Source organism: Leopardus geoffroyi, chromosome D3, assembly GCF_018350155.1.
Source record: "Leopardus geoffroyi isolate Oge1 chromosome D3, O.geoffroyi_Oge1_pat1.0, whole genome shotgun sequence".
NCBI lineage: Eukaryota > Metazoa > Chordata > Mammalia > Carnivora > Felidae > Leopardus > Leopardus geoffroyi.
In genome coordinates, this window is record NC_059339.1 from 69,430,552 (window position 1) to 69,456,429 (window position 25,878).

The 25,878-nt window shown below is 48.3% G+C and overlaps 1 protein-coding gene across 3 annotated transcripts in view; it reads right to left on the minus strand.

Annotated features, from left to right (window-relative positions):
• The window catches only part of MYO5B (myosin VB), a 340,352-nt gene that overhangs the window by 72,941 nt on the left and 241,533 nt on the right, over positions 1-25,878 (minus strand). For all 3 annotated transcript variants that reach the window (XM_045459496.1, XM_045459497.1, XM_045459498.1), the window contains exons 15-17: positions 18,522-18,677; positions 17,558-17,655; positions 11,891-11,977 (exon numbers count right to left, since the gene is read on the minus strand). In XM_045459496.1, coding sequence (XP_045315452.1) covers positions 11,891-11,977; positions 17,558-17,655; positions 18,522-18,677 — 341 coding nt within the window. The remainder of the gene's footprint in view (positions 1-11,890; positions 11,978-17,557; positions 17,656-18,521; positions 18,678-25,878) is intronic.

Sequence of the window (25,878 nt, forward strand, 5' to 3'; positions counted from 1 at the left end):
ATTAGAGTAATGTGAGCCCACCATGAGGTATTCAGCAACTCCCAATTAAAAACAGAACAAAAACAAAAAACCCAGAGCACTCACAATCCCGCCACCTTTTCAATAATTGTGCTTTGGTACGTTCTGGAAGGGAATCTTTCAGAAGGCCTCAGGTCTGTCTCTCGGCCTCTGAGGAGATCTCTACTTAAATCTTCCTTCACACAGATGTTCACTCTGACCCTCCTTGCTCCTTCCCCGTTTCCAGCTCACAACCTCCTCACATCACACATTGTTTCTACGCAGTTCTATTCTAAGGAGACAGAATTTCCCATCTGAATCCCTCCACAAGTGAGCTTGGCCATCCGTCCCCATCCGTTCTGCGTCCTCGGCAGAGGCGTCCGTCAGCCCCAGCTCGCCCCGTCAGAGGCATCAGGGGCTGCCACACAGGCCCTGTCCGCAGGAACACACGCGGTCCTTGTCGCCTGTTTGGAAATCATTTAGGTGCTGCCTCCAGATTGTGCATCGGAGTCCTGGCTGAGTGACTGTCCAGTGACTCATTCATCTCATTTTCATGTATTACTTGGGGTGGGGGGCACCTAGGTAGCTTGGTCGGCTGAGCATCTGACTCGATTTTAGCTCAGGCCATGATCTCACGGGTTCTTGAGATCGAGCCCCATATTGGGCTCCGTGCTGTCGTGGACCCTACTTGGGATTTTTGCTCTCCTCCCTCCCTCCCCAGGGCATGCATGCGTGCTCCCTCTCTCATAATAAGTCAACATTAAAAGATATTTACCAAATAAAAATTTTTCAAGAAGTATTATTGAGGAGTAAATGGATTGTATCCCTTTCTCCTGAAGCACATTTGCCTTTAAATGGGGTCCTCCAGAAGTTTCATGAGAAGAACGGAGCACGGTGGAATATCAGGAACTCCCGCTGGGTGGTGAGCAGGGCACGCTTGGCAGTCTGGTCCTTTTGGAGCTCCTCCTTGCGCTCCACAACCATCCGCCAGCGTGGGCCTCCTTCGGATCCCCCTCTCCCTCCCGGGCCATGCTCCTCAGCACCCTGGGAGGCAAAGGGAAATGGAGACCAAGCTCCCTGCCTCTCCACCACGTCCGTCACCTTCCTTGGTTCGGTGGCAGGTGTCTAACAAAGCTACAGGTATCAGAGAGGGTGTCAGCCTAAGAGCAAGTAACAAAAAGCATTCTCCCCTTTACATTTTTTACAGTGTAAAAGTGCTGTTTAGAAGTTCTGCTTTTTATAACTTATTGAGATAACTCACATACCATAAAATTTATTTTAAAGTGGACAACAGATTTTAGTATATTTGCAGAGTTGTGCAACCATACCCAATATGGAGTTCTAGAACGTTTTCATAGTCCCCTGCAAAGCTCCCATTCCCTTTATCAGTCATTCCCCCCCTTCCTTCTGTGGGAGAGCAGAGAGGTGCTAGGAGCCCCTGAGGCCTCTTGTAGGTCTGGGGAAAGGTTCCTGCTGCCTTTATGCCCTTCACTGACTGAGCTCAAGTCGTTTCCTGCCCCTCCAGCTGCAGAGGGGCTGTGAACCAAGCCCACCGACTCCCAGGCCATCTCAAACAGGCAGTTTTTATTTTATTTTGGAGAGAGAGCACAAGCAGGGGAGGGGCAGAGAGAGCAGGACAGAGGATCTGAAGTAGGCTCCCGTGCCGACAGCAGTGGGCCCGATGTGGGGCTTGAATTCACGAACTGCTAGATCATAACCTAAGCTGAAATCGGACGCTCAATGGACTGAGCCACCCAGGAGCCCCTAGAACAGGTGGCTTTAAACATGGAAACATGTAAGGCTATCTACCTAGCTAAATGCTGCTTCAATTATTCCAGTCATGTACCATAAACGTCAAGAAAACTTCTGAGGTCTGACCGATCTCAATTCTGGAGGCCTAGGACCAGAGCTGGAGCTGATAAGCCACAAATCAGATGTGCGTTTTTGACACATGCAAATGTTACCGGACTTCTGAGCTCTGTCTGCCCCAACCCCCAAGTTTTAAAAACAGGCCTCGCTCTCTACTGATACTTCCACGTTGGGCAAGATGCAAACAGAATGATGTACACACAGAGAAAGGGCTTTGTGAAGTCTTAAGTCGTCTTCTTCCTCTGCCCGCCCATCAACATGTGCCTCGTCACGCATCTGTTCCTGTCCACAGGGAGATGTGGGCTCTCCTTTGAAGCCAACTCAGCACCTTGTGTGTGACTTTCTGCGGGCACCTCCCCCATCCTGCAATACAGTTATTTGTGTACTCACTCGTCTTCTCTCTCCCTACGAGTTTGCAATTTCTCTGGGGGAATAATCAGAGCAGCATTTAGCTGGGCTAAAAACCTCAAACGGTTCTAATTTGAAGATCTCTTAACTGCTGACAGTTCCATAACTCAGGGAGGTTACAGGCTCAAGGAAATGACAAGATGGTAGGCAGATGTGACTGCCAAGACACCAAGGCCAGTACAGAACGAGCTGGGAGTACAGAAGCCAAGAACCCTGCTCTGACACAGACAGGATGTGACCTTAGGCAAGTCACATCCTGGATTCATCCCACATGGATGTCTCCAAACTGGAGAGGACATCAAGTGCCTTGCAAAGTACCTCCCACACTTTGGTGGCCAAGGAGTTCATGCATGTGGACTGCTTAGAAAGCTTCCCAAAATCTAAGGTCTCTCCCTTCCCACCTAATGCTCTCCCCCTTTTCTCACAAAGGCTTCATTGGATACTGGCACCAGGGTGACACTGATGGGGGAGGAGTGTGCCTGCAGCAGACAGACCATCTGCTGAGAAGGGCTTGGGCAAGTACTCCCTCATGAGCTACCAAAGGGGAATGTGGCCACCATGGGGTCTGGGCACATACAAGTGTCCTTCAGCCAAGGACCCAGAATCAATTGTGGATTCCCTTTTCCGTGCAACTCTGTGCTCTTAAAGTCTTTGCATGAAAGGCTCCCTCACTTGTAGAAGCTAAACAGAATACGTGATTAGTTTTCCAAAAGTAGCGTTTCTTAACAGAACTTCCTGATTTGGTAGGAACATCTGGATGGAGGTTTTTTGTGGTCATGTAAAAATTAGGAAGACCCTCTACAGGACCAGAGGGTGTGCAGGATTTCCACTTGAGGTACTCTACCACCATGGAATCTCCCTCCCTCAGCGTTTTCACGGAGATGTGGGATACAGAGCTTTATGCCTTCTCCACAAGATAGTTTTTATACATATGTTAGCTTCTCTGCTAGACTCTGGACACCCTTGGCTTGGTAAGGCTACATTTTTAAACTTCTTTGCACCTTTCATGGTATCTTCATACACACTTACGTTTTAAAAGAATAAGTATTTTCCCGACCAATAAAATGGTTGGAATCCCAACATTAAATCTTTTCTCTTTACTAGCATTTCTCCCAAAGGGCACTATTGGCTTTGGGGGCAGGACAATCCTTTTGGGCTCAAATGGACACACAACATCTTCAGACCATCACCTGCTACTCCATTTGCTGAAATATGCAAAAATGTTCCCTTTTACAAAATCTTTATTCTAGAACATACTTCTGGTCTAGAAAACCACCATCTTGAGAACCAACCCTGCCTACCATCCGCCTCTACAGTGTGAGTCCACTGCTTCCATTCCTGCTCTTTCTGCCCTCCTCAGGTGGCCCTGGACAGGTCCTCCCCCACTCACAGCATGGCTGTGTGGCTCACGGGTCTGGATGTATCCTTTAAGCCAATCCGCAGCCCGGCTGCTCTTCCATTTCACGTTATTGCTGGTAGAAGAGCTTCCATCCTTAGTCTATTACCAGGCCCCAATAGTGGCCTCAACCCTGGGTTATACAGAGTCATAGTGGCCTCAGGGACAGAAGTCACATTCATCCCAGCTCTCCCCGGATTTGGAATCACAGGCAAGGGGCCTGGCTGAATGTCCTGGACATCAAGGACATACCCTGTGTGTCCCTGGCCTGCTAGGGAGATGTGTAGATCTGGTAAAGTAGTCACAACTGGGGGTGTGATTGCTCCTGGTAAGAAAGGGGAGATCAGAGGCAGAGGTGAGGCTGGACAGACACTTCCTGGTAACTAGCTCCAAGGCTCAAGACAGCACACGGTAAACACAACTGCTGTGAATGGCAGAGCAAACACAGTAGGGCAATGTTTTGGTTGCCTGAGTTCTCATCTAGATACTAGATTCAACCATCTACATGTGGGACATTCTAGAGAACACGTCTCCTTGTGAAGCCCTCCATGGATGAATGTGAACAGATGGAGTGGATCCGTCAAAGTGGTAGCACTTTGCACTTCCCTTCTCTTGGATAGATTCCCTCAAGCAAGCCTGGCTGGATTAGACCAACTCTAAGAGTCCCTCCAAGAAGACCAGGGTAGGAGGCTCCATGTCACACGCTCTCTCCAACAGCAGGCCACCAGAAAGGACCCCTGAAGATGGCATGTCAGGTTACCATAGGGCGAAAATGGGGAACCTATTTGCAAGTCTAATCTGACAAACATCTAGCATCTAGAAAATATAAAGGACTCCTACAGCACCAAAGAGACAAACGACCCAATTAAAACATGGGCAAAAAATCTGAACACATTTCTCCAGAGAGGATATACAAATGGCCAATAAGCGCGTGAAAAGACACTCAACATCAGTAATCATCAGGGAAATACAATCAAAATCATAGTGGGATACCACCTGACACCCCCTAGGATGGCCATAGTAAAACAAACAATAAGTGTTGGCAAGAATGCATAGAAACAGGAAGCCACATCCATCGCCGGTGGAAGTGTAAAATGGTGCAACCACTGTGGAAAATGGTCTGGCAGCTCCTCAACAGGGTAAACCGAGTTGCCATGTGAGCCAGCAATCCCACTCCTAAGTATATCATCAAGAGAAATAAAAATATACGTTCACATAAAAATACGTACGTGGATGTTCACGACAGTATTATTCACACTTGCCAAGCAGCAGAAATAACCCAAATGTCCATTGACCGATGAGTGGATAAAACATAGGGTATCCTTACGATATGACAGTATTAGGCAACATAGGAGAATAAAGTTCTGGTACATGTTAAAACCTGGATAACACAAAAGGCCACTTATATGCTTCCATTTGTATGAAATGTCCACAGTAGGCAAATTTATAGAAAGGAAAAGCAAGTAAGTGGTCGCCAAAGCTAGGAGGAGGGGGAAGAGGTAGTGACTACCAGTGGGAACAGGGTTTCTCCCTGGGGTGAGAAAACATCCACAATTAGTAGTGACAGTTGTACAACTCTGGGAATATAATGAAAACCACTGAAGGATTTTTTTTTTCTTGTACATAAATTACATCTCAATTTTAAAAAGTCAACGTGATGAACAAATGAGATGAGGTTTGTTGTGGGGGGGCACTTTGTAAAGTAATACATAACACACGGCATTTGTCATCATTTCAGCACAGGTATTCGTGGAAGGCTCTGAGTGCCGAAGTAGCAGGGTGTTCACCCCCCACTCATACCACCAACAGCCTGGATTTGCTTTCCCCCTTATCCCCACCCTCTGTCCTGGGCCTCCCAGGGGAACACAGGCTGAGACTTCAAGGTAGCCCCAGGTCTGAAGGAAGGAAACCAAATCCTTCCCCCATAACCGAATTCTTCCCCATTGGCTCTGAGCTGCAGCCAAGATACAAAATGAGGAACGGAAAATGTATTCGGTCCCAGCACTGCCCAGATACAACCCAGCATCTGCAGCTGACCAGTGACCAACACTTGCCTCCAAGGGAGAGTTTCAAGGCAGAGAGCATTCACAAACAAGCTTCCCTGTGGCTGTGATGTGCAGTCCCGGTTGAGAACCATGTGACAGATTGTGTGTGGTCCAAGGAAGGGAGCACAGCTCTCAGGCAAAAGCACCAGAATTAAAGGCTGCAAGATCTTGGGACGAAGAACTGGTTCAGTCTGAAATAAGTTCGTTCTTAGTGGGCTTTAAAATTTTTGTTTTGAGAGAGAGAGAGAGAGAGAGCGCGCGTGCACACACATGCGGACATATGCACGTAAGCAAGGGAGGGGCAGAGAATCTCAAGCAGGCTCCAAACCCAGCGTGGAGCCTGACATGGGGTTCCATCTCCCCACCCTGGGATCATGACCTGAGCCGAAATCAAGGGTTAGACGCTTAACCGACTGAGCCCTTGGTGGGACTTTTAACAGCAAGGCAGGTAACCACGTGGCTGTTTAATCGTGATTAAATGGAAAGGTGAACAAAGCAACTTCTCCAGACTCCGCCTACTTCCAAGGTCCTGTGCTTGGACGGAGCACAGCTCCTTGGACGGAGGCTGGCAAGTGAAGTCTTCTCAGAAAGCACCAGTGAGTTCTTCTAAGGTGAACAGGAAATGAATGGAAGACTTAGGAGAAGTTATGTTTTTTTTTAAATATAAACATTGTGTATTCAAGTACGCTCCCCCCTCCAACACACACGTTGTGGTTAAATGGAACTTGCTTCGCAAATCCCGTGGGACACAACACTACTCTGAACCCCACAGAGGGAGCCAGAGGACGGCACAGGAGCCCGGGGATGGTGGCCAAGCCTCTCGTCCAGACAGGGCATTTATCACGGTGCTTTGTGTACGTAACAGACATATTTCTTTGCCACGGCAATACATTTCAAATTGAATGATGTATTTTAAGTCAGACTCCCAGAGAGCCGTAATTCTAGAGAGATAAAAATAGACAAGTATACTACTGCCCGAGGGTGGGGTGAGGGCGCCCCAGAGAGCCTCCACTGGCCTGCCAACTTGGTGTCCGGGCTCGCGGGGCTTTGGGGGCATAGGACACGTGTTTGTTTCAGAATAGGGCCAAGGGTCCTATGCCCAGGGCATCAGTAGGAAAGGGCTGCCCTCTGCATGGGCTCCTGGGGAAGTGCCCTCTGGGCATTTTATCACGAGTCCCTGTGACCCTGGGCCATGCACAGTCTTCCTCTTTGGCATTTTCCTCTCTGCAAAGTGGCATGTGCCCTTTGGCCATTGAAGTTGGAGACACACAAGAAAACGTTCTAAGTCCTAACTCCCCTCATCAAAGAAGGCAGGGAAGTTTCCTGAGGAAAACAGCTGGGCAAAGTTGTGGTCACCTGACGAGCTAAACCAAGTAAAATCACTTTGCTGTGTTGAGTCTTAAAACCAAGGAGGTGAGTTCTTTTGGGGATGACTCCCAATCCACTCAGGTCCCTCTGGGCTCAAGAAGGACTCCCCAAGTCAAGGTAACAACACGACTGCTCAGCTCTACATTCTGAGGTAACACACGCGAGTCCCTGGTACTTCCTTCAAAAGCTAACCCCTTCATGGGCACGCATGAGCTGTAACACCTCTCTTACTTGATCCCAGACACAGCAGATGCACCTCTCTCCTGGATGAAGCAGGAAGGGAGGTTTTGTTTTTTTTTTTGTTTTTTTTTTTCTTTAAGGCCATGAGGTCACTCTAAATGGTTACCATGATTGGCAGGGGCAGAACAGGGAGGCAAGGGGCGGAGTCAGGAGACTGCAGGTGTGGTAGCTTTGCCCCGCAGCCCTCTCCCCAGCCCTCACCACTGCTCCCCCCCCCCCACCCTGGGCCCTATGACTGGGGAAAGGGGATTCAGATCTAAATGGAGTAGATGCATGATTCAGCTCTACCTCAACACTAACAAAAGTGCCATAAAACTACAGTGCCTCTTTCCAAAAGGTAATATTTCAAATGGCAGTTCAGGGAGGGAATCCTCTGAGCCTTCAGCAAAATCTGCTAAGACAGCAAAGGTAAGGCAGCATTCTGGATCTAAGCCCAAATGTTTACATCACAGCATTAAGTAACATTTTTTGTGATACCGGAAAATCTCAGTCTTTCCTTCCTTCCCTAAGCTCTCCACAATACTTGCAATTATGGAAAGGTACAGATGCCCCTCGCGATCACCTCCTAGAAAGAGGTGTGGATCCATCAGGGAGGCAGGGAAAGACACCCATCAGCTGCCCCCTAAGAGGCAAGTCTGCGGGCATCTCAACTTCGAGGCAACTCTGATTGCAGCCAGGTGGAACGAACAGCAGGAGAAGCCGTTTTCCATATGGGTCTCAAGACTTGGAGGCAATGTGCTCTCTCAGCTGCCAAGGAAGAGGTTGTCTGGATGAGGAGAAAAGCCTGGCTGGCATGCTAAGAATGCAAGATTGAACAGGAAGAACTGATTGAGGACTGACGGGCAGAGAAAGCCTCTTCCCTGATCACTGCGCAGGGGACATTATCGTCCCTTCCGTGCCTGGACACTGCCCTGCTTCCAGGCTGGCAGTATTCTCCCACTCTCCCCACCAACCCCCCAGTGCAAAGCCTCCTCACCCTTCAAGGCCCACCTCAAACCTCACCTCCTCCACAAAGCCACATTTCTTCTCCAACTTGCACCTAATTCTATGTTGCCGTTTTAGGTTTTTATCACTTCTCCCAGACCGTGAGCTCCTGACAGGCAGAGGCCGGGACTTAGATCCTTAATCCCCTCCCAGCCATTGGCACAGAGCTAGATGCTCAACAGGGGATAGGACACAGAACAGGTGGCCAGATTAACAAGGAAGGGTGGCATGAAGGCAAAAAAACATTTTCTACAGCAGCTCAGGTGAGACCACGGGAGTCAAGTCCTCTACCCACTTCCTCTTCCACCTCCTAGAACAGATGATTCTGTGCTGCGGCAGCAAAATCGGGAGTGTGGGTGGCACACCCTGTCGCTCTGATTTCCCAGCGAGGCTGCAAGCAAGTAAGGCGGGTGAATCTGAGGTGGCAGGGATGCGCGGGACCTGTGCCTGAAGCGCTATCTAGAGCTAACCACATCAGACCCAGCCTTGTAGCTTCTCCTCGACGTTGTCCAAGAAGAGAGGTCCACGCCCTCCGCAGAGCGCTTGTTTTGATAGCAAACTCCTCGTTGTTCGAAAGTTCTTAGCAAAAACACGTGGCTCCTTACATACAGAGACAGATCCCCCCAGTCCCACCTGCCCTAGAATAGCTCATTTTCACACGCTTCCCTGGTTCCGTCTCCCCGGGCTTGGCAAGGTCCCAAACGTTCACGCCTCCCAGACAAGCTCACCATCAGTAGCACCGTCATGTTATAGACAAAGATGAGCACCTGGGCTTCTGGGCTCACCTGGAGGGCTCTGTGCTGCACAGCACAGGTGTGGCCATGAGGACCCATGATCCCTAAGTTTCTTGTACAAGGACCCTCAACAGTTTAACAGGGGACAACTCAGCTCCAGTTTTGACAGACTTTAGATAATTCTTGGACTGACCATTTCAATTCCTTAAAGGACTTTGCAATGATCTTTTGAGGTGACCAGACGCTTCAGGGTTTCACAAAGACAAAGCTAAATATTTCTGGTACAGGCCTGTTTTACCCAGATAATTGCACCCATGAGCATGTAGTTTCTTACTCATATCTAAATGAGTGATAAACATGTTATTAAATGCTTAAGTGCCCAGCACTGTGTGGAGGACTTTAGAGGCATTATGTCATTCATTACACACGCCCATGATGTAACTACTTAGTGATCCAGGAACGCAGGCTCAGAGATTAATTTCCTCGCTTGAGGTTACCTAGCCGAGGAGAATGGGAGCAGACAATGGAAGCCAGGCCTGACTCCACCAAGGCCAAGCCTCCTCTGGCTATGGCCCAGGGTTCAGTTCTACAATCTCGACTTCTATTTACAAGCTGGAGCAGGCAGGGTGCAGTTTTACGCCAAGCCTCGGGTCTGGGCCCAGCCCCCGGCGGGCAGGCATAGAACCCTACTCTACTCTTCACTCCTGTTGAACCAGTTTGGATGGCAACACTCTAACGTGAGCAGGAAGATGCTTGGCAATCACCACATAGCCGGGCAGAGGAAGGGTGTGTCTAATCTTCACTCAACCACAGCAACTGGCGACCCTGAGCAGCTCACTTCTGCGAGCCTCCTCAGCAAAAGTGCCTTTTAAATCATGACGCACCTGGGTCTATATATAAAGCTCAAGTAAGGTCAGACTGTAATATCCTTTCTACCACAAATTGCCATTTTCCATCCCTGGTTATTTCATTAAATAAACAAGATGCTGGTCATGACCCGTCACACTGATTTCCTGAGCCACTAGTGGGCTGGGAAGCAGTTGCTAGAAACACTGAGGGCAGAAGACTAAAGACTTTTGGGGAGTCCAATGGAGCAGGAGTGGGGCCTGGCTGCCTGGGGAGCCCGCTTTGAAAAGCCATGGCCGGGCAGCTCCTTCAGGTCCCTAAGTTGTAGGAACCATGTGCTTGGAGCAGCCATTGTATGTGGATCCAACCGGCTAGACTACAGTTCCTTGAACTCAAGACTGAACTACTACGCCCGTGGCCTGAGCCCCATTCTCTCAATCAAAAGACTGATGCTGGGCACTGCAGGGCAGACACAGCCCGCACCTGAGAAGGGCGAGCAGGGCTCACCTCATTGATCATGGAGTTGCCAGCAGTTCGTGCTCAGCCCCTGGGGCTGAAAAAGGAGATGGAACCCCAGGGTCCTCCCAGTCTTTCTTCTAAGCAGAAGAGATGTGGGTCAAAGAAAATACTAACAGGCTTCTGCCCTGGCCAGAGTAGACCGCTCTGAACAATGCTCGAACCTGCTGGGTTTGGAAAAGCTGCCTGGAGGTTGCAGATTAGTGACAGTTCCTTGTACTTTCCGGGTCAAATGCAAACTCCTAATTTCACCACTAACTTGATTCCCGGGTCTAACTTTTGGGAACTGCTCACGGTCAAGTTGCTTCTTGGTATACAACACTGCTGCATACGAAGTGGTTCCTTAACTGTAGTGGCCAAGGGCTGGCTGGAGACGGCAGGGAGGAGGGGAGGCCTGGAGACATGTCCTCCTCCCATTTCCGGCTTCCTCTGTCTCCCTCCACCGCCTGGCACATATGGAACTTCTTTGGACGGGGGTCCCTGTGGAAACCACTATAGGCTCTGGGATGCTACACTGGTAGCATCCCTGCCCAGCTCAGCTCCAAGTCACGGCAGGAGATATCTGGCCTCTGTGACACTGGGACGCAGTATGACCCCATGAAAGCTAGCTGGCCACCATCCACACCCCACTCCTACTTCAGGCAAGCATCTAGGAAGGATCCAGTCCTGACAGAGCTTCGAGAGACACTAGGTGACTCACTTATTCACAATGCAAATTAGATCTTGATAGTGTTTTTTTAAATTGAAAATTATACCCTCCATCATAGATTTGATTCTATTTTAAAAGGTAAAGGCGTCCATTGACAAATGGATGGACAAAATACGTCCTATACATACAGTGGAGTGCTATTCAGCCATAAAAAGGGAGGAAATTCTGACACATCTACCGAGGTGAACCTTAAAGACATTAGACTAAGTGAGATGAGCCAGTCAACCACCGCTGTAGGACTCCACTTATATGAAGACCGAGACTCATCAAAAACAGAGACAAAGTTGAGTGGTGGCTGCCAGCCGCTGGGGGGTGGAGCAAATGGGGATTTAGTGTTTAATGGGGACAGAGTTTCAGTTTTGCAAGATGAAAACATTTCTGGAGATGGCTGCATAAAGAGGAATGTACTTACTTACCACCACTGAACTATACGTTTCAAAATGATTAGGACAATAAACGGTGCATTTTACCACAATAATAAAAACAAAAAAGTAAAGGGAACAGGTGGGAGGGAAGGAGAAATCCCCTTTGCAACTCTAGCTAGCTCAATGCCCAGACCAATGCCAGCCTGAAACGTGAAAAGCTGCCCAAGAGGACACTGCCGTTGACTTCCATACTTCTCAGGCCAAAATGATATTCTTCTGTCAGTATCCTACTTGGACCCTCACTGTTTGGGAACATTACAGAGGATCGGTCTCTGGCTGACAGCACATAAACAGGTTTCCTAGGACACCACACTCTGGCTGCCCCACCAGGACATGGCTGGTGGGCACATTACCTGGATGGGTAGCCGGCTGCACTGATTCGGATCGTCTCCAACACCCCACAGGCTCTGAGCTGCTGCACTGCTCTCTTTGGGTCAAAGCTGCAAAACAGGAAGACATTCCATAAATGGCCATGCTGGCAAAGAAATGGAACAGGAGAGAGGGTAAGATGACTTCTTCCTGCACCGGGAGACAGACCATCATGCACCTTAATCTCAAGGTCAGGGGCCAAGCACAGACTAGAAGACACTGACTAGCAGGTGCATGAACGATTTCAGTACCTAAGTTCTATGCAAGTTCTTGTTCTTACCTGGGATACATCTCTTCTTTGCATACCTGAATTCTGTCCACCCTCCAAGACCCATTCCTGCCTCCTCTCTAAGCCTTCTCTTATTATTTCCATCCATGGGGGCACCTGTGTTCATTCAAAAGCCAAATCATAGACACTTGCCACCACAAGCAGCATTTGGCTCAGGAGTTAAAAGGGGAAGTTACAGGCCAGGCAGACCTGGATGTGAATTGTGACATGGTCCCTGACCAGTTGCATGTGTAATATGGGGAAAGCAACTTCACCTCAATATCCTCACCTATAAAATGGGGATAATAATAGTATCCCTTCTTCAGGGTTAGTGTGAAGATTAAACATAAAGGCCCATGAAAGCGGTTAGACCACCACCTGGCACAACTTTAGGACATAGGCATCACTAGCTGCTCTCATGACAGCTGCCTCGTTACGTAAAAGAAATCTATATTCCCATCTGTCTTCAGAGATGCGAGCCACATCTTCAACAGCTCATATGCCTGTACGATGCTGTTTAACACTGAAAAACCAGTATTTATTCCAACACCTAAGTTGAGCAGGATGTTGTAGAATCGGCAGTCAGACGCAGTCTGGGCGAAGAGTGTCCACACTGGAAGAGAACTGTATAGAAGCAGCATACAAAGCAGCATGTGATAACCATAGTAAAAGTGCTTGAAGAGTCCAGGGGGAAAGTGGTCAGCATTAGCTGAGGTAATCAGGGCGTCTTCATGGGGGGAAGTACTAAGCTGAACTGGAATTAATCCCCACTTGTAGTTTGCTAAGACCCTTGTCCCGCTCTGTGAGGAGGGATGGGAAGTAAATGCTCCCTTTCTTTCTGGCTGTTCCTCAGCTCAGCTAGAGCCAAGGGCCATGTGTCTTGCTCTCCTTCCACTCTGGGAAGTGGGCGGGCAGGGCTGAGGCCCAGCTCCCGGGATCACACTGGCTTTAGCACACACCTTGGCCAAGCTGTTGGGCAACCTGTCTGTCCTGGCAGAGAAAGAGAAACAGGAAGCTTCTTCATCTCTAGGACCCCGGGGGACTTTCTCGTGCTACTCTTGTCTGCCACCTCCAGATAAGCCTGGGTGTTCTCTTCCCAGCAGCTTCTGGAGCTCTGCAGGATGGATCAGGGCTGGAATCCGCCACACCCAGATTCATAGCTCTCCACCAGAGACTTCTTCCCTCAGATCTATCTGTATGAACCGCTCAGGTCCTAGCACTGGCTGGTCTCTTACACCAAGAACCCAGAAGTCTATTGAGGTAGGCGGCCTGGGTCAGCAGGCACCTTCCAAGTGACTGAAGACCGTGAGCTGACCTGGAGTCCAGGAACTCTGTGTGTTCCAGGTCAGCCCTGGGGCTCGGTGTCTGGGAGTCACCCACAGCCTCCTCCTGCCTCCCCCCAAAATCTGCCCAAGTCCTGCCACTTTTGACAGCCAGCTCCTCCATAAAGTCTGCCTGATTCCTCCAGCCCCAAGGTGCCCCTGGCACTTGAGTATGTACCAGACAAGTGGGCATTCAAGTCTGCACAGTCCTGAACAACAAGACCGTTACTTTGCAGGAGTTAATTTCTTTTTTTTCTTTTTTTTTTTCTTTAAAGTCGGCAAAAAGCTCCTCCGTGGAAGAGCTTATAGGATGAAAGAAAACAAAAGGAACCCTAAGTGTATCCCCTTTGTAGTTTGTCTCAGGTGTCACCAGGATGCACCACAGTTCCGGGACCCAAGAAAAACCTTAACCAACACGGGGTGGTAGTGAGGAGTCTAAGCAGCAACACGGGCTCTGCTGTTTACAGGTCTGCTTCTCTCGTCTGCCGGTGGCCAGCTGGGCCGAGTTATGAAAGCGCGGTGGATGGGCTTGAGCCTTGGGGAAGGTGTTCTGTGGCTGCAGACCTCTCCCTCTGCACCTGTGATCTCCAGGCCAGAGTCTGCTTCCCTCTGCAGTGTGTGGGGGGACGGGCAGCACACGTAGCCAGCACCGGTGACCGCTCGTCCTTTGTGGCCACGGTGGGTAGACAAAGGTCTTCCCACTTCCCTCCAGAGCTGGCACCATTCTCTTCCCCGAGGGATGGGGGAAAAGAGCAAGGGCAAACCAGAAAACCTGGTACGGGCCGCCAATAGCTAGTGCCCCTCCAGGCAATACACAATCTCTCTGTAGCTTTGCCTCACTTCTCCAACAGAAGCGGGGGATACCTGTCCCACTGTCATTCACTGGTTTGTTGCAATGACTAAGCGACAGAAAAGAACAACCCTATTAAAAGGAAACAAGCAGACACTACACCAAAAAGATTCTGCCATCCTCTTTCCTTGTTCACATGCCCCAGCCTTCTGTATTTTATCTCATCTCTTCAAGAGTAAAGAATGCTCACTGTCAATGGCATCTCTTCACGAGCCTTGCTACCTGTGTTACGAGGTGACAAGGTGACGGGGAGTGGAAATCAGCCCTCCCACCTAGTAAATTTTGGAGGACCACAGTGAGGACAAGAGACACTTAACTCCAGACTGCAAAATCACCAAAGAAATATAGGGTCAAACCTGCTGAAACGCAGGGTTATACTTTCTCCTCCCAATGAACGTGAAGGTTCAGCAGAACTGGAAGCTTAGAACCCAGCTCCCCCTCAGCAGTCATGCGCCACTACTGATTTTTGCACAGACCGCCAGCTCCCACCTGTTCTTCAGGCTCTGCAGTGTGCTGAGTCATACCTGAGGACCCCGGGACGCTCAGGAATGTCCACTGCTGAGAGCAGGGCACCGGCCCACAGGAAACTGGCCAGCTCCTCCCACCAGTGACCCCAGATTTATCACACTCCCCCGGGCCACCTCCTCCCTGGACACTTAACCACCTTCTCGCTTCTCTGCTCCTGTAGCACTTCCACACTGATCTGTGACTGGCAGTTCCTGAAGGATGAGGGGCAGGTCTGTCATTTCACTTGTCCTAGCCCAGTGTCCAGTGAATAGTGGGTATGATGAATGTTTTTTTAATAAAGGAAACAGCAGAGGAAAAAAGACTTTTCTACAAGAGATGCTATCAAAGGCATTTAGTCTAGGACAGCCGTCCTCCACTGGGTTGTCATTTTGTCCTCCAAGAAACACCTGGCAACATCTTAAAGCGTTTTTAGTTGTCACAATGATGGGGATGCTACTAGCATACTACAATGCATAAGACAGCCCCCCATAACAGGGCATTACCTGGCCCAAAATGTCAAGGGTCCTAAGGTTGAGAAAGTGGTTGGAGGAGATGGGAGGAGGCCTACAGAACTCTCCTTCTAGAATAATGTCAGTAACATCGTATATTTATTTTAGACGATGTTATAGATTCTACTCATCAAAATTTGTTATACTTCTCACAAATAATCTACATTATTTGATGAATTTTTTCATCAGGATGATCATTTTAAACCACAATTGGCAGGTGAAGAGGTGAGGCCAACAGTACAGGGCTAGCTCCTGGAGCAGCGAAACAATTCAGTTTGAATCTAGAAGACAAGTGCTCTGACCTGGTTCAGTATTCTCCCCACTTTATTACAAGGATGATTTCAGTCCTGAAGGCAACGGAAGGTCTTAGAAACATGGGCCACTAGGACTAGACACTTATTCTGAAAGCCCCCAGCATCTCCTCTCATCTGAGGGGAGGCCCAGCAAGAGAATACAGCACGTGGCAGGCACCAGGTTCTGAGGAACCCACGGCCCCAGGTCGCAGCTGGTTGAGGGCAGAGCTGGTACCCAACCCTCGACTCTCCTCTGGGGCCCCTGCACAGCGCTCCTGCCCTTCACACATAATCAAAGTCTTTCACACTTGCTGCCTTTCTAATAGCCTCTCTTCTCCTGGAGTCAGCTGGTACACAGATGCCATGGGGGCGGGGGGAATTCCTAACCACTTCTTGGAAATGTGGAGGAAAGGAAAAGAGTCAACAATCAGCATGCTTCAAGGAAGGCTGACTCAAGGCTGTCTTCCTGACCTTTTCCAGCACAAGGCCCATCTGAGTATAGGTCAAATTTTATGAAATAATAGGAGCAGCAGGGGGTAGTTCAGACACTCTGACAGAGTTGCCAAAATAATTATTTCACAGAAAGAAATTATGCTAGGTCCAAAAGAAAGTCAGAAAGCCAGGAATAAGGTGCTTCAAAAATTTAGAATTATACCTCTTCTGGCCAGAGGACATAACTTGTGTGGTGGCTCATGGCAATGGAATGAGAGGCTGCAGAGGTAAGGGACAGACTGTTCTCAAGGCTTAGGGGAGTATTTCAGGCAAGAAACAGAGTCTAAAACAAGGTGACAGAAGAGAAAAGGGAGACCAACCTAAGAAAACTTCAAGTAGACTCTATGGGCCTTTGACAAGGTTTATGCTACCCAATATGGTAGCCATCAGCCAGCTACAGGCATTTGAATATAATTAAAATGACAGAATTCACTTCCTCAGTCATACCAGCCACATTCCAAGCACAGAATTGCCACGCATGGTAGACTTGTGGCTACTATGTTGGACAACGCAGATTATAGGACAGCTTCATGTATCACAAAAAGTTCTATTGGACAGCACTGGTCCAGAAGGACTCTGAGGTTTGGTGGTGGGTAAATGAGCGGTCAGGAAATGATTATGCCATTTACTACAAAAGAGACCAAAGAGGGACCATTTCTGGAGGGGCAAGGAGTCTGACTTTAGACATGCAGGATGTGAGTCAATGAAAATGCAGCAGGCATTCAGAAATACTGGTCTGGAACCTGGCAAAAACCAGAGATGAACACAGACCCTGAACAGTCCCTGCTATATAGGTTCGGGTGGGGTCAACCATGTGGGCATGGGTAAAGCTGGAAGACAATTTCCGAGATAGGGGTAGAAGTAGAATTTAGGCCAGAGAAGGCCAAGGAGTGGGGTGGAGGAAGGAGAGCGGGTATGAATAACTGGAATTTCAGTGGTAGAAGGCATGTGAGAAATAGGACAATCTTCATGTCTCATCACTCGACATGTCACTTGAGGTCATGTCTCCCCAGTGGAGGAAGTCTCCTCTGACCACTCCAGCTATCTTCCCACCTCGGAACTGAACGTCTGCTATGACACACAGGCATTTCTGCATTTAATGACACACTTATGCGGTTCTCTGATTCCTCAACACCACTGTAGACTCTGTGGGATTAGGGAAGCGTACCCTCTCATCTTGTTGAAACCTTCTAGATAGCAGACAGGTAGAACTTGGTAAATGTCTGTTGGACTGTATTCAGCATGGAAACCATCTGTGAAGTGTAAGAGCAACTATTCATCCTGCTGCAGAATCCCCCTCAAGGCTGCGCCCGTGTCAGTTCCACCTGAACTTGTAAGGAAGAAGAGGCCAAGCTTCACTGGCCTGACTCTAACCGAGAGGCAGCTGGCCCCGCCCACGGAGGCACTTACTGGAAGGGGAGCTTCTCGTCATTTGGCTTGATGCAGCGCACGTAGTGTGGGGTCGTGGCATTCAGGGTCTCCATGAGCAGATGCAGGGAGGTACGGAACTGGAGAGACACAAGTCAGCGTCCACTTATTTATCTAACATTTTGTAGATGTATAATAAACATAAAGAAACACCCACAGACTGGTGATGGTAGTTGTTGATACTGTTATGGTCACGGTTATTATTAATCAAGGATGACAAATACAGAGACTCAGGGTCAGATTCTAGCTGACACTCCTGCCTTGCTGTAGATCCAAACTTAAGCCCCTCCCACATTGACATGAGCACTCTTCAACCCACACAGGGAGAGCCCACCTGCCAACGTGTGTAACTCAGCATGGTAGATCAAAGGAGATGAAAGGCGGGTCAATAATAGGAAATAGTACAGAAGTCATCATGGTGACTGGAGGCTGGTTATTCCTCAACTTGAGGCCCTGGACCCCCAAGATCTGGTGCCTGGACATCCTGGAAGTTGTTACAGTAAAGTGAAATGCCCAGAACAGGCAAATCCCCTGCAACAGAAAGGTGAATGGCTGCTCGGGCTTGGCAGGAACTCCCTTCTTTTGGAAATCACACTGGACATAAAATCCCAAAGGCCCCACAGAAAGTGTCTCGGTTTTCTAGTCCCCAGGCTTCTTTAGTCCTCACTCCCCAACCTGCTGACTGTAGACCCTCTCGCCTCTTCTACCAGGTGTGTGTGGTCCTCCCAGAGGTATTACATGCATTGCTGGGGCTATGCTCATTCCCTTCCTCTTTCCTGCCCACTGCCTCTAGAGGGGGCTTCCCAGTTTCCTTCTTCAAAAGGCGCATACGGACTGAGCTGGGTGGCCGAAGATGCGGATGTTGAGGCCACTTCGGCCTCCTTCGGACTCTGCTGCCCTTCTTCATTTATGCACCCCGACCCACAGCTTCCTGCCACAGGCTGACCTGGTGGCCCACGGTTTTCTTGTGTTCCTTGTTGGAGACTTTCAGAGGGGGTCTGGCAGAGCGAATGTTGATCTTTGAGGATGAGCCCTTCCCAGATGCAGTGGTGGCAGGAACAGAGTCTTTGTCATCATGAAACAAATCAGCCACTAGTGGGAACTAGAAACAAACACAGGAAGACCAATGAACACAAGATCTCTTGGACCTTATGGTACTTTGACTCTTTCAAAGTAGCTTTCCAGTGCATACCCAAGAGACCTGCCAACACACATGCACACAAACACTTGAACGTCCAAGTCCATAACCACATTATTCATTGCAGCCAGAGTGGGAACACTGTAAATATGGATCAGCTGATAAATGAACAGAACGTGGAAGTTCTGTACAATGGAATAATACCCGACAACATAAAGGAGGGAAATCCTCGTACACACGAGGACACGGACAAACCTTGAGAACATGCCAAGTGAAAGAAGCCAGACACAAAGACTTTCTAGTGCATGATTCCCTTTACAAGAAATGTCCAGGGAATGGAAAGTAGTTTAGTGGTGGCCAGGGGCTGGGTGAGAAGAAAGAATTAGTAGTAACATGTACAGAGTGTCTGTGTGGACTAATGCAAATTTCCTAGAATTTAGTTTCTCCTCTCTGCTCCTCCTGAGAAGCCCATCTCTTAAGGTCCAGCCCTGCATCCTCCATGGACTTTCCCAGATCATTCCTTCGCATCTCCATCATGGACCTGGGTACCAGCTGAGGTCTGTGCTGGGCCCTGAGCCCCATGCTTGCTGAGCCCACAGCCTTTAAGCCTTATTCTTGACAGAGGATGAGGACCAGGGAAAGGATTAAAGGAGAGAGTCCACGTAAGCATATAATACACTGCCTAGCATATTATAAGCTCTCAAATGTCATCCAGTTTTATTATTTTGTTAGGATGTATATACATGAAAAATCAGTCTACACGATCAAGTTCTGGGCTGAAGAGGAGAAAGTTAGAACCACAGAACTTCAGGTGGCAGGTGAGGAAAGAGGAACTCAATCTTGCTTCCATCTCTGTTCATGCCAGCACCAGGCACAGTGGCCAATGTCGGCTCCCCGGAGCTGCTGGTTAGCAAGCGAACAAGGACTAGATCCCTGACATCCAGATGCCCAGGTCAGAGTTTGTTTCAATACACAATGATATCCTGGTGATTTACACCAGCAGTATCAAGGAAGTGGAAATAGACTGTATCTTAAGCCCATGTGTATCTCTGATGCACCTGTACAACATCCTCCTTATTGGAGGCTTCAGTGTGGGGATCTGGTGGAGCCGGTATTGGTATCTGAAGGTGATCCATTCTCAGATGTGGCAGTGGGAGGAAGAATACCTAAAAGCTAACTTATGAAGCATTCCTGCAGCTGACAGTATCCCCTGAAATTCATAGCAGGAGTCTTAGGCTAAGGAAAGCTTAAGAGGCAACATCATCTCCATGGAAGTCTACAGGTTCAAAATGGCAGTGAGAGTCCACTTATGCTGACACCGTCCTGCATTTAACTTCCCAGACCTTTTACAAGTTGAGTCCTAGTTTAGTGGAGAATATACTAAGCACCACACCAACAGTTTGGGAAGTCCAAGAATCCTACAAAGGAGAGGTCCAAATTCCACAATTTAATGGCATACTCCCATCAGTATTCCACATCAGTATTTCAGAGGTATTCTGAAAAGTTGTAGGGGGACCTGGGTGACTCAGTCAGTTAAGCGTCCGACTTTGGCTCAGGTCATGATCTCACAGTTCATGAGTTCGAGCCCTGCATTGGGCTGGGCTCTGTGCTGACAGCTCAGAGCCTGGAGCCTGCTTCGGATTCTGTGTCTCCCTCTCTCTCTGCCCCTCCCCTGCTCACACTCTTGTCTTTGCCTCAAAAATAAACAAAGGTTAAAAATTAAAAAAAAAAAAAAACCTTGTAGAAGCTATTATTAGGCAACACATATAGTTTTCTTATATTACAGTCCAGGGTAGGTCCTTCAATCGGAAACACCACACAGTATGCAGTTGCGATCTGATTACAAACGTGCGAGGTCTCAACAGTAGCACATTATAGTGTCTGGGCAGAAGAGAAAGATGGTGCTAGGGGCACAGTCAACCTGTCCCAGAAACTGGGTGTGAGATCCAGGTGACTTCGTTCACTCAGAGGTGGCTTCTGCAACCTTATTAGGTAGCATGCTTGGATTGCAGGGTGATGCACCTAGAGCTGGGGGTACAAAATACACGCAGACACCCATAGGACCATTGGCAGTAACTTCAGGCATTTTCCATGAGAAACGAGGGGGGTGCAGGTGTGTTGCTCACCGAGAATCCCTCAGTTTGAGGACCTCTGCTATGCTCTGCCCATCAAGGGAACTTCTAGCAATTCCATAGGTCAAACACCTATCTTCACTGAGCCTGAAGCCCAGCCCTGGGCAGAGATACTTCACAGTCGCAGAGAAAGCATGACGACGGCTAATGCTGGAAACCAGCATCAAATGCCAGTTGAAGTTATAAGTGTATCTTCTGTATGAAGATTTTAAACTAAAACAGAGGAAACAAATCACTTCCCCCTACCTAACCTTACTCTTAGGTATTATCAGTTAAACAGGTTTTAAGAATTCCATATTAGAGTCGAAAGTAATGGCATACCGCAGGTCAGAAGTTGGTTTTATACTACACATTAGCTAACCATATGGGTTACAAACAAAGCAGTTAAACTGTGTGCACGCACGTGCATGTGCTGGAGGAAACACACGTGTTCTATTAAGTTCCGTTCTCCCTTCGCACTTTTCATTTTTCACCAGCATTCCATCAGAAGCTCCTGACTTCCACCTTTTACTGCAGCTATCTACCTGCAAATAAAGGTTGTGCTTCTTTAACTCCGTGGTCTGGGTTTGAAGCACAGTCTAAAAGCACCAACCAATGACCTTAAGGCCAAGGACCATCTCAGATAAGCAGCTCGTCTATCCGCACTACTGGCTCTTCTGTGGCTTAAACAGGCTGGTGACACCATGATAGCACTAGGGGAAGCTACATAGTCCTGAGCAAAGGACTCCCTGAATCCCCACCATAGGGCCTCGTCATCAGCCAGATGGCTCGGGAGGTCACCCCAATGAAATCATTAAGGATGTCTCCCGGTTTCAGGTGCCAACAGGTGATAATTCAGTTCCTATGCTCAGCATTTTTGAAATAGATCAACTTCCTCTTCATACAGGGTATTTCAAAATCATATATGTTGCCTTTTTATAGGGGAAGGTACTCAGGCTGTCAGAGGAATAAAGACAACTCAGGATTTAAAAAATCTGTGGCTAAAAATGTGCAGGTGCCATCATAAAGATGATACATTTATTAACTCATCATTTCCATGTGCTTTCAAAGAAGAGAAAATAAATATTAGGTCCCTGAATGTCAAGAAAATAGACAGATGGGGTGCCTGGGTGGCTTGGTTGGTTAAGCGTCCAATTCAGCTCGTATCATGATCTCACAGTTTGTGGGTTTGAGCCCCGCATGGGGCTGTGTTGACAGCTCAGAGCCTGCAGCCTGCTTCGGATTCTATGTCTCCCTCTCTCTGCCCCCTCTCCATTCGTGCTCTCTCAAAAGTAAACAAACATTAAAAAAAATTAAAAAAAAAAACTAGATTGACTGGTTCGTTCTTTCACTTACCAATACTTAACTGACCACCAAATATGCAACAAATAAATACTGTGCTTGGGGCTGGGAACACAAAAATGAAGAAAAACAGAGCCTCTTATGGATCATGGAGTTTATGATCTAGCATAGAAGGTGAACTCTAATCAATTAACCCCACAATTAAAAGCTTAATGACAAGATGATGAGCATCCCAAAGGAAATAAACAACAGAAACACATGACTGAATCATGGCCCCAGAGCAGAAATTAGGAAAGACTTCTCTTCTGAAGGGAAGTTTGAGGTAGTGGGTTATTCAGAGGGTAGGAAAGCATGTTAGGAAGTTTCTACATATCTGGGGGAACTCATATAAAGCCAGTACAGCTATTGGATACACCGTGAAGCAGGGCAGGGTGGGAAGCAAGGAAGACCAGCTCATACGAAATCCTTGAACATTTTGGTCTTTATCCTGAAAGCAATGTGAAGCCATTAAAGATTTTTTTTTTTTTTTAAATAAGATCAGCTAACATTTACTGAGCACTTAGAAGGTGCAAAGCATCTATGAAAATTCACTTAATTCTCCCAATAACCACTTGGTTATTACAACCCATTTTACAGATGGGGAAACAGAGCCTCAGAATACAAGATCACAGAGCTAGTCAGTGGCAAAGCCAGGATCTGCACCCAGACAGCCTGGCTCCAGAGCCCATAGAACAGAGGGTAGCAGTGACCAGTGATCTTTTGGGAAAGCTCTCTCTGGCTGCAGTGTAACAGAGAGACCAAAATCCACTGCAAACAAGGCACTACAGTAGAGCAGTTAAGACACAGAAAAGCCAATAGCTCAGCAGGTATCTGGGAAGTGAGGTGCTATAGAATGGGCACTGAGCTAGGGTCAGGAGACACTTTATTTTTTTTTTTTAACTTTTTTTTAATGTCTATTAATTTTTGAGAGAGAGAGAACGAACACAGGGGAGGAGCAGAGAGAGAGGGAGACAGAATCAGAAGCAGGCTCCAGGCTCTGAGCTGTCAGCACAGAGCCCGACACGGGGCTCGAACTCACAGACCACAAGATCATGACCAGAGCTGAAGTCGGACGCCCAACCAGCTGAGCCACCCAGGCACCTCGGGTCAGGAGACCTTTTAGATCTGACTCTTCCGATACATAAAAATAAGGGAACTGAGGAAGGTGATTCCTTTCAGCCTAACTTAGACTCCTGCATTTTCTCTCTTCCCCTGTTCCCAGGCTACTTCCCTTAAATACGTAGCCTTCCCTGTCCAGCTGGCTCTCCCTCTCTATCTCAGGCAAGGGGTCCAGAGACACCACCTTCTGTCATCCTTCCTCACACCTGCCTCCACCCCGCATTCCATGGTCTTCCCCCCACACTGCCGAAATAGATCCTGAGAACGCCTTCTGGGGACCCGACCTCCTAAATCCAGTGGCTGGAAGGGGTGCAGCCTCACTCTTGGTCCTACTTGGTGGTGTTGAGGGGCCCACACCTCCTCTTTGAGGCCCTCTCCCCCGACCATGCAGCCCAGCTTCCCTTCCATGGGCCCATCTTCTTGCACATCTCCCCTTCCTGTGGCTGTTTCCCAGGACAGGGTCCTGTTTATCTTTTCTAACACTGGTTCCCGGCACAGTCTCCTTCACACCTATGGCTTCAACTACCACCCCCACCCCCCGCCAGCCTGTCTCTCCAGTCTTAATGTTCTTCCACACCCACGACCCACAGTGCCAACTATCTGCTCCGTGTCTTCCTCCTTGTGGGTGTTCCAAATTTGACACGGCCCAAATGGCCCTCACCCACCAACTTCCCCAATTTTTTTGAGACAGCACAGGTGGGGGAGGGGCAAGAGAAGTGGAGACAGAAGATCTGAAGCAGGCTCTGCACTGACAGCAGTGAACCCGAAGAGGGGCTCGAACTCACAAACCTCAAGATTGTGACCTGAGCCAAAGTCGGACGCTCAATCGACTGAGCCACCCAGGGGCCTCCAAACTTCCTAAATTTACATTAGATAGCCTGCCAAAATAGCATTTCCTATCCTAATAATTACAAAGTTCTGTCCACAGTCGGGGTCCAGTAGGCCTTAATCACCAGAATGCTACTGTCCTAGTTGAAGTCTACCCAAGCTCCCCCAGACCACTGCAGGTGCCTAGAGCTTGAGTGCCCTCCTCCAGACACACCTGTAACCCAACATGGTCTTCCCATCAGCCAGAGTCTTCTCCAAATACAAACCTTATATCCAGCAACTCCTCGTTTAAAGATTCGTGGGTCCTCACTGACACACACATAATAACTGAAAACATGGGTCAGTGGCAAAATAGAAGAGACTGGGAGGTGGGGAGAGACAGTCTGGGCACAGGAGGGATGGAAGGGGGATCTGATGCCAGAGAGAGAAGGCACATGTGAGGAAGGGTCAAGTGCCTAGTCAGACTGGCACGGAGAAATTTCCACAGGGAAATAATTAGCAACTAAAGGCCGGCCGACGTTTTAAAGACATCACAGATTGGGGCGCCTGGGTGGCTCAGTTGGTTAAGCGTCCGACTTCAGCCAGGTCACGATCTCGTGGTCCGTGAGTTCGAGCCCCGCATCAGGCTCTGGGCTGATGGCTCAGAGCCTGGAGCCTGTTTCCGATTCTGTGTCTCCCTCTCTCTCTGCCCCTCCCCCGTTCACGCTCTGTCTCTGTCCCAAAAATGAATAAACGTTGAAAAAAATAAAAAAATAAAAAAATAAAGACATCACAGATTCATTCAGTCTGCCATGTCTAAACAAAATACTGATTAAACTATTCTAGTTCACATACTTTCTGACATGGATTTACAAGATGTTTGAGTCAAGGGTAGAAGTTCCCACATGCATGATTACACTGTTTCAGGAGTCTACTTTACAGAAATCATGAATAGTAGCTTTTTCTCTGAAAACTCTATTAACTTCTAAGGCCAGAAGAATGTATTAGAACCACACAAGGAACTTTGAAATCAGAATCAACAGTAGGAATACTTTAAAACTGAAGCACCTTTCTGTTGGTTCAATCAGAAGCTCCCACGCTGGCCCTATGCTACAATTTGGGAAAGAACCCAACAAAGGTTTAGTCTGTTCCAAGTCTCGGCTCTTGAGACTGCATTTAGAAATGGCAGGATATCTGGGATGGCGAGGGAGAGGAGTTTGGGACATCAACTCTAGGAAAAAGGGGTAGGCTTTACATTCTACTGAGAACTTTATAAACTCCAAGAACAGACACAGACACCTAGAGTTCGAGCACAGGACCATATGTTCAACCTTGGGCTGTAGGCAGCAATGAAAGAACAGACAAATACTGATGACTGTACCACCCAACCCCATCCACCCACTGGGCTAGACAGGGACCTCCTGGTCTCAGCAGTGTCGCAACTATAAACCAACCTCAAGTCTCAATGAGGAGTAGTTACGCCAAGCTCTTGCTTAATAATTCTCGCAAAAGGATGAATTTCCGAGAAAGCTTTCCCTTTAATTGACTAACTCCAGTTATGCTTTAGAAGCACCGGAAAGTCTATTTATGAGCTGAGTGACCAATAACGCAACCACCACAATTCATGTAGGGCAGTCCTAGAGAGCAACATCCATCTGGGTCTTTCTGAAAATGTGCTCCCTCCAACTACGAAAACACTCAGATAATACCTTCAAACAAACCAAGAACTACCCTGATGTTGTCACTTATTTCCAAGTGTCCAAAGATACTGGCTTGGGCATGCTCTG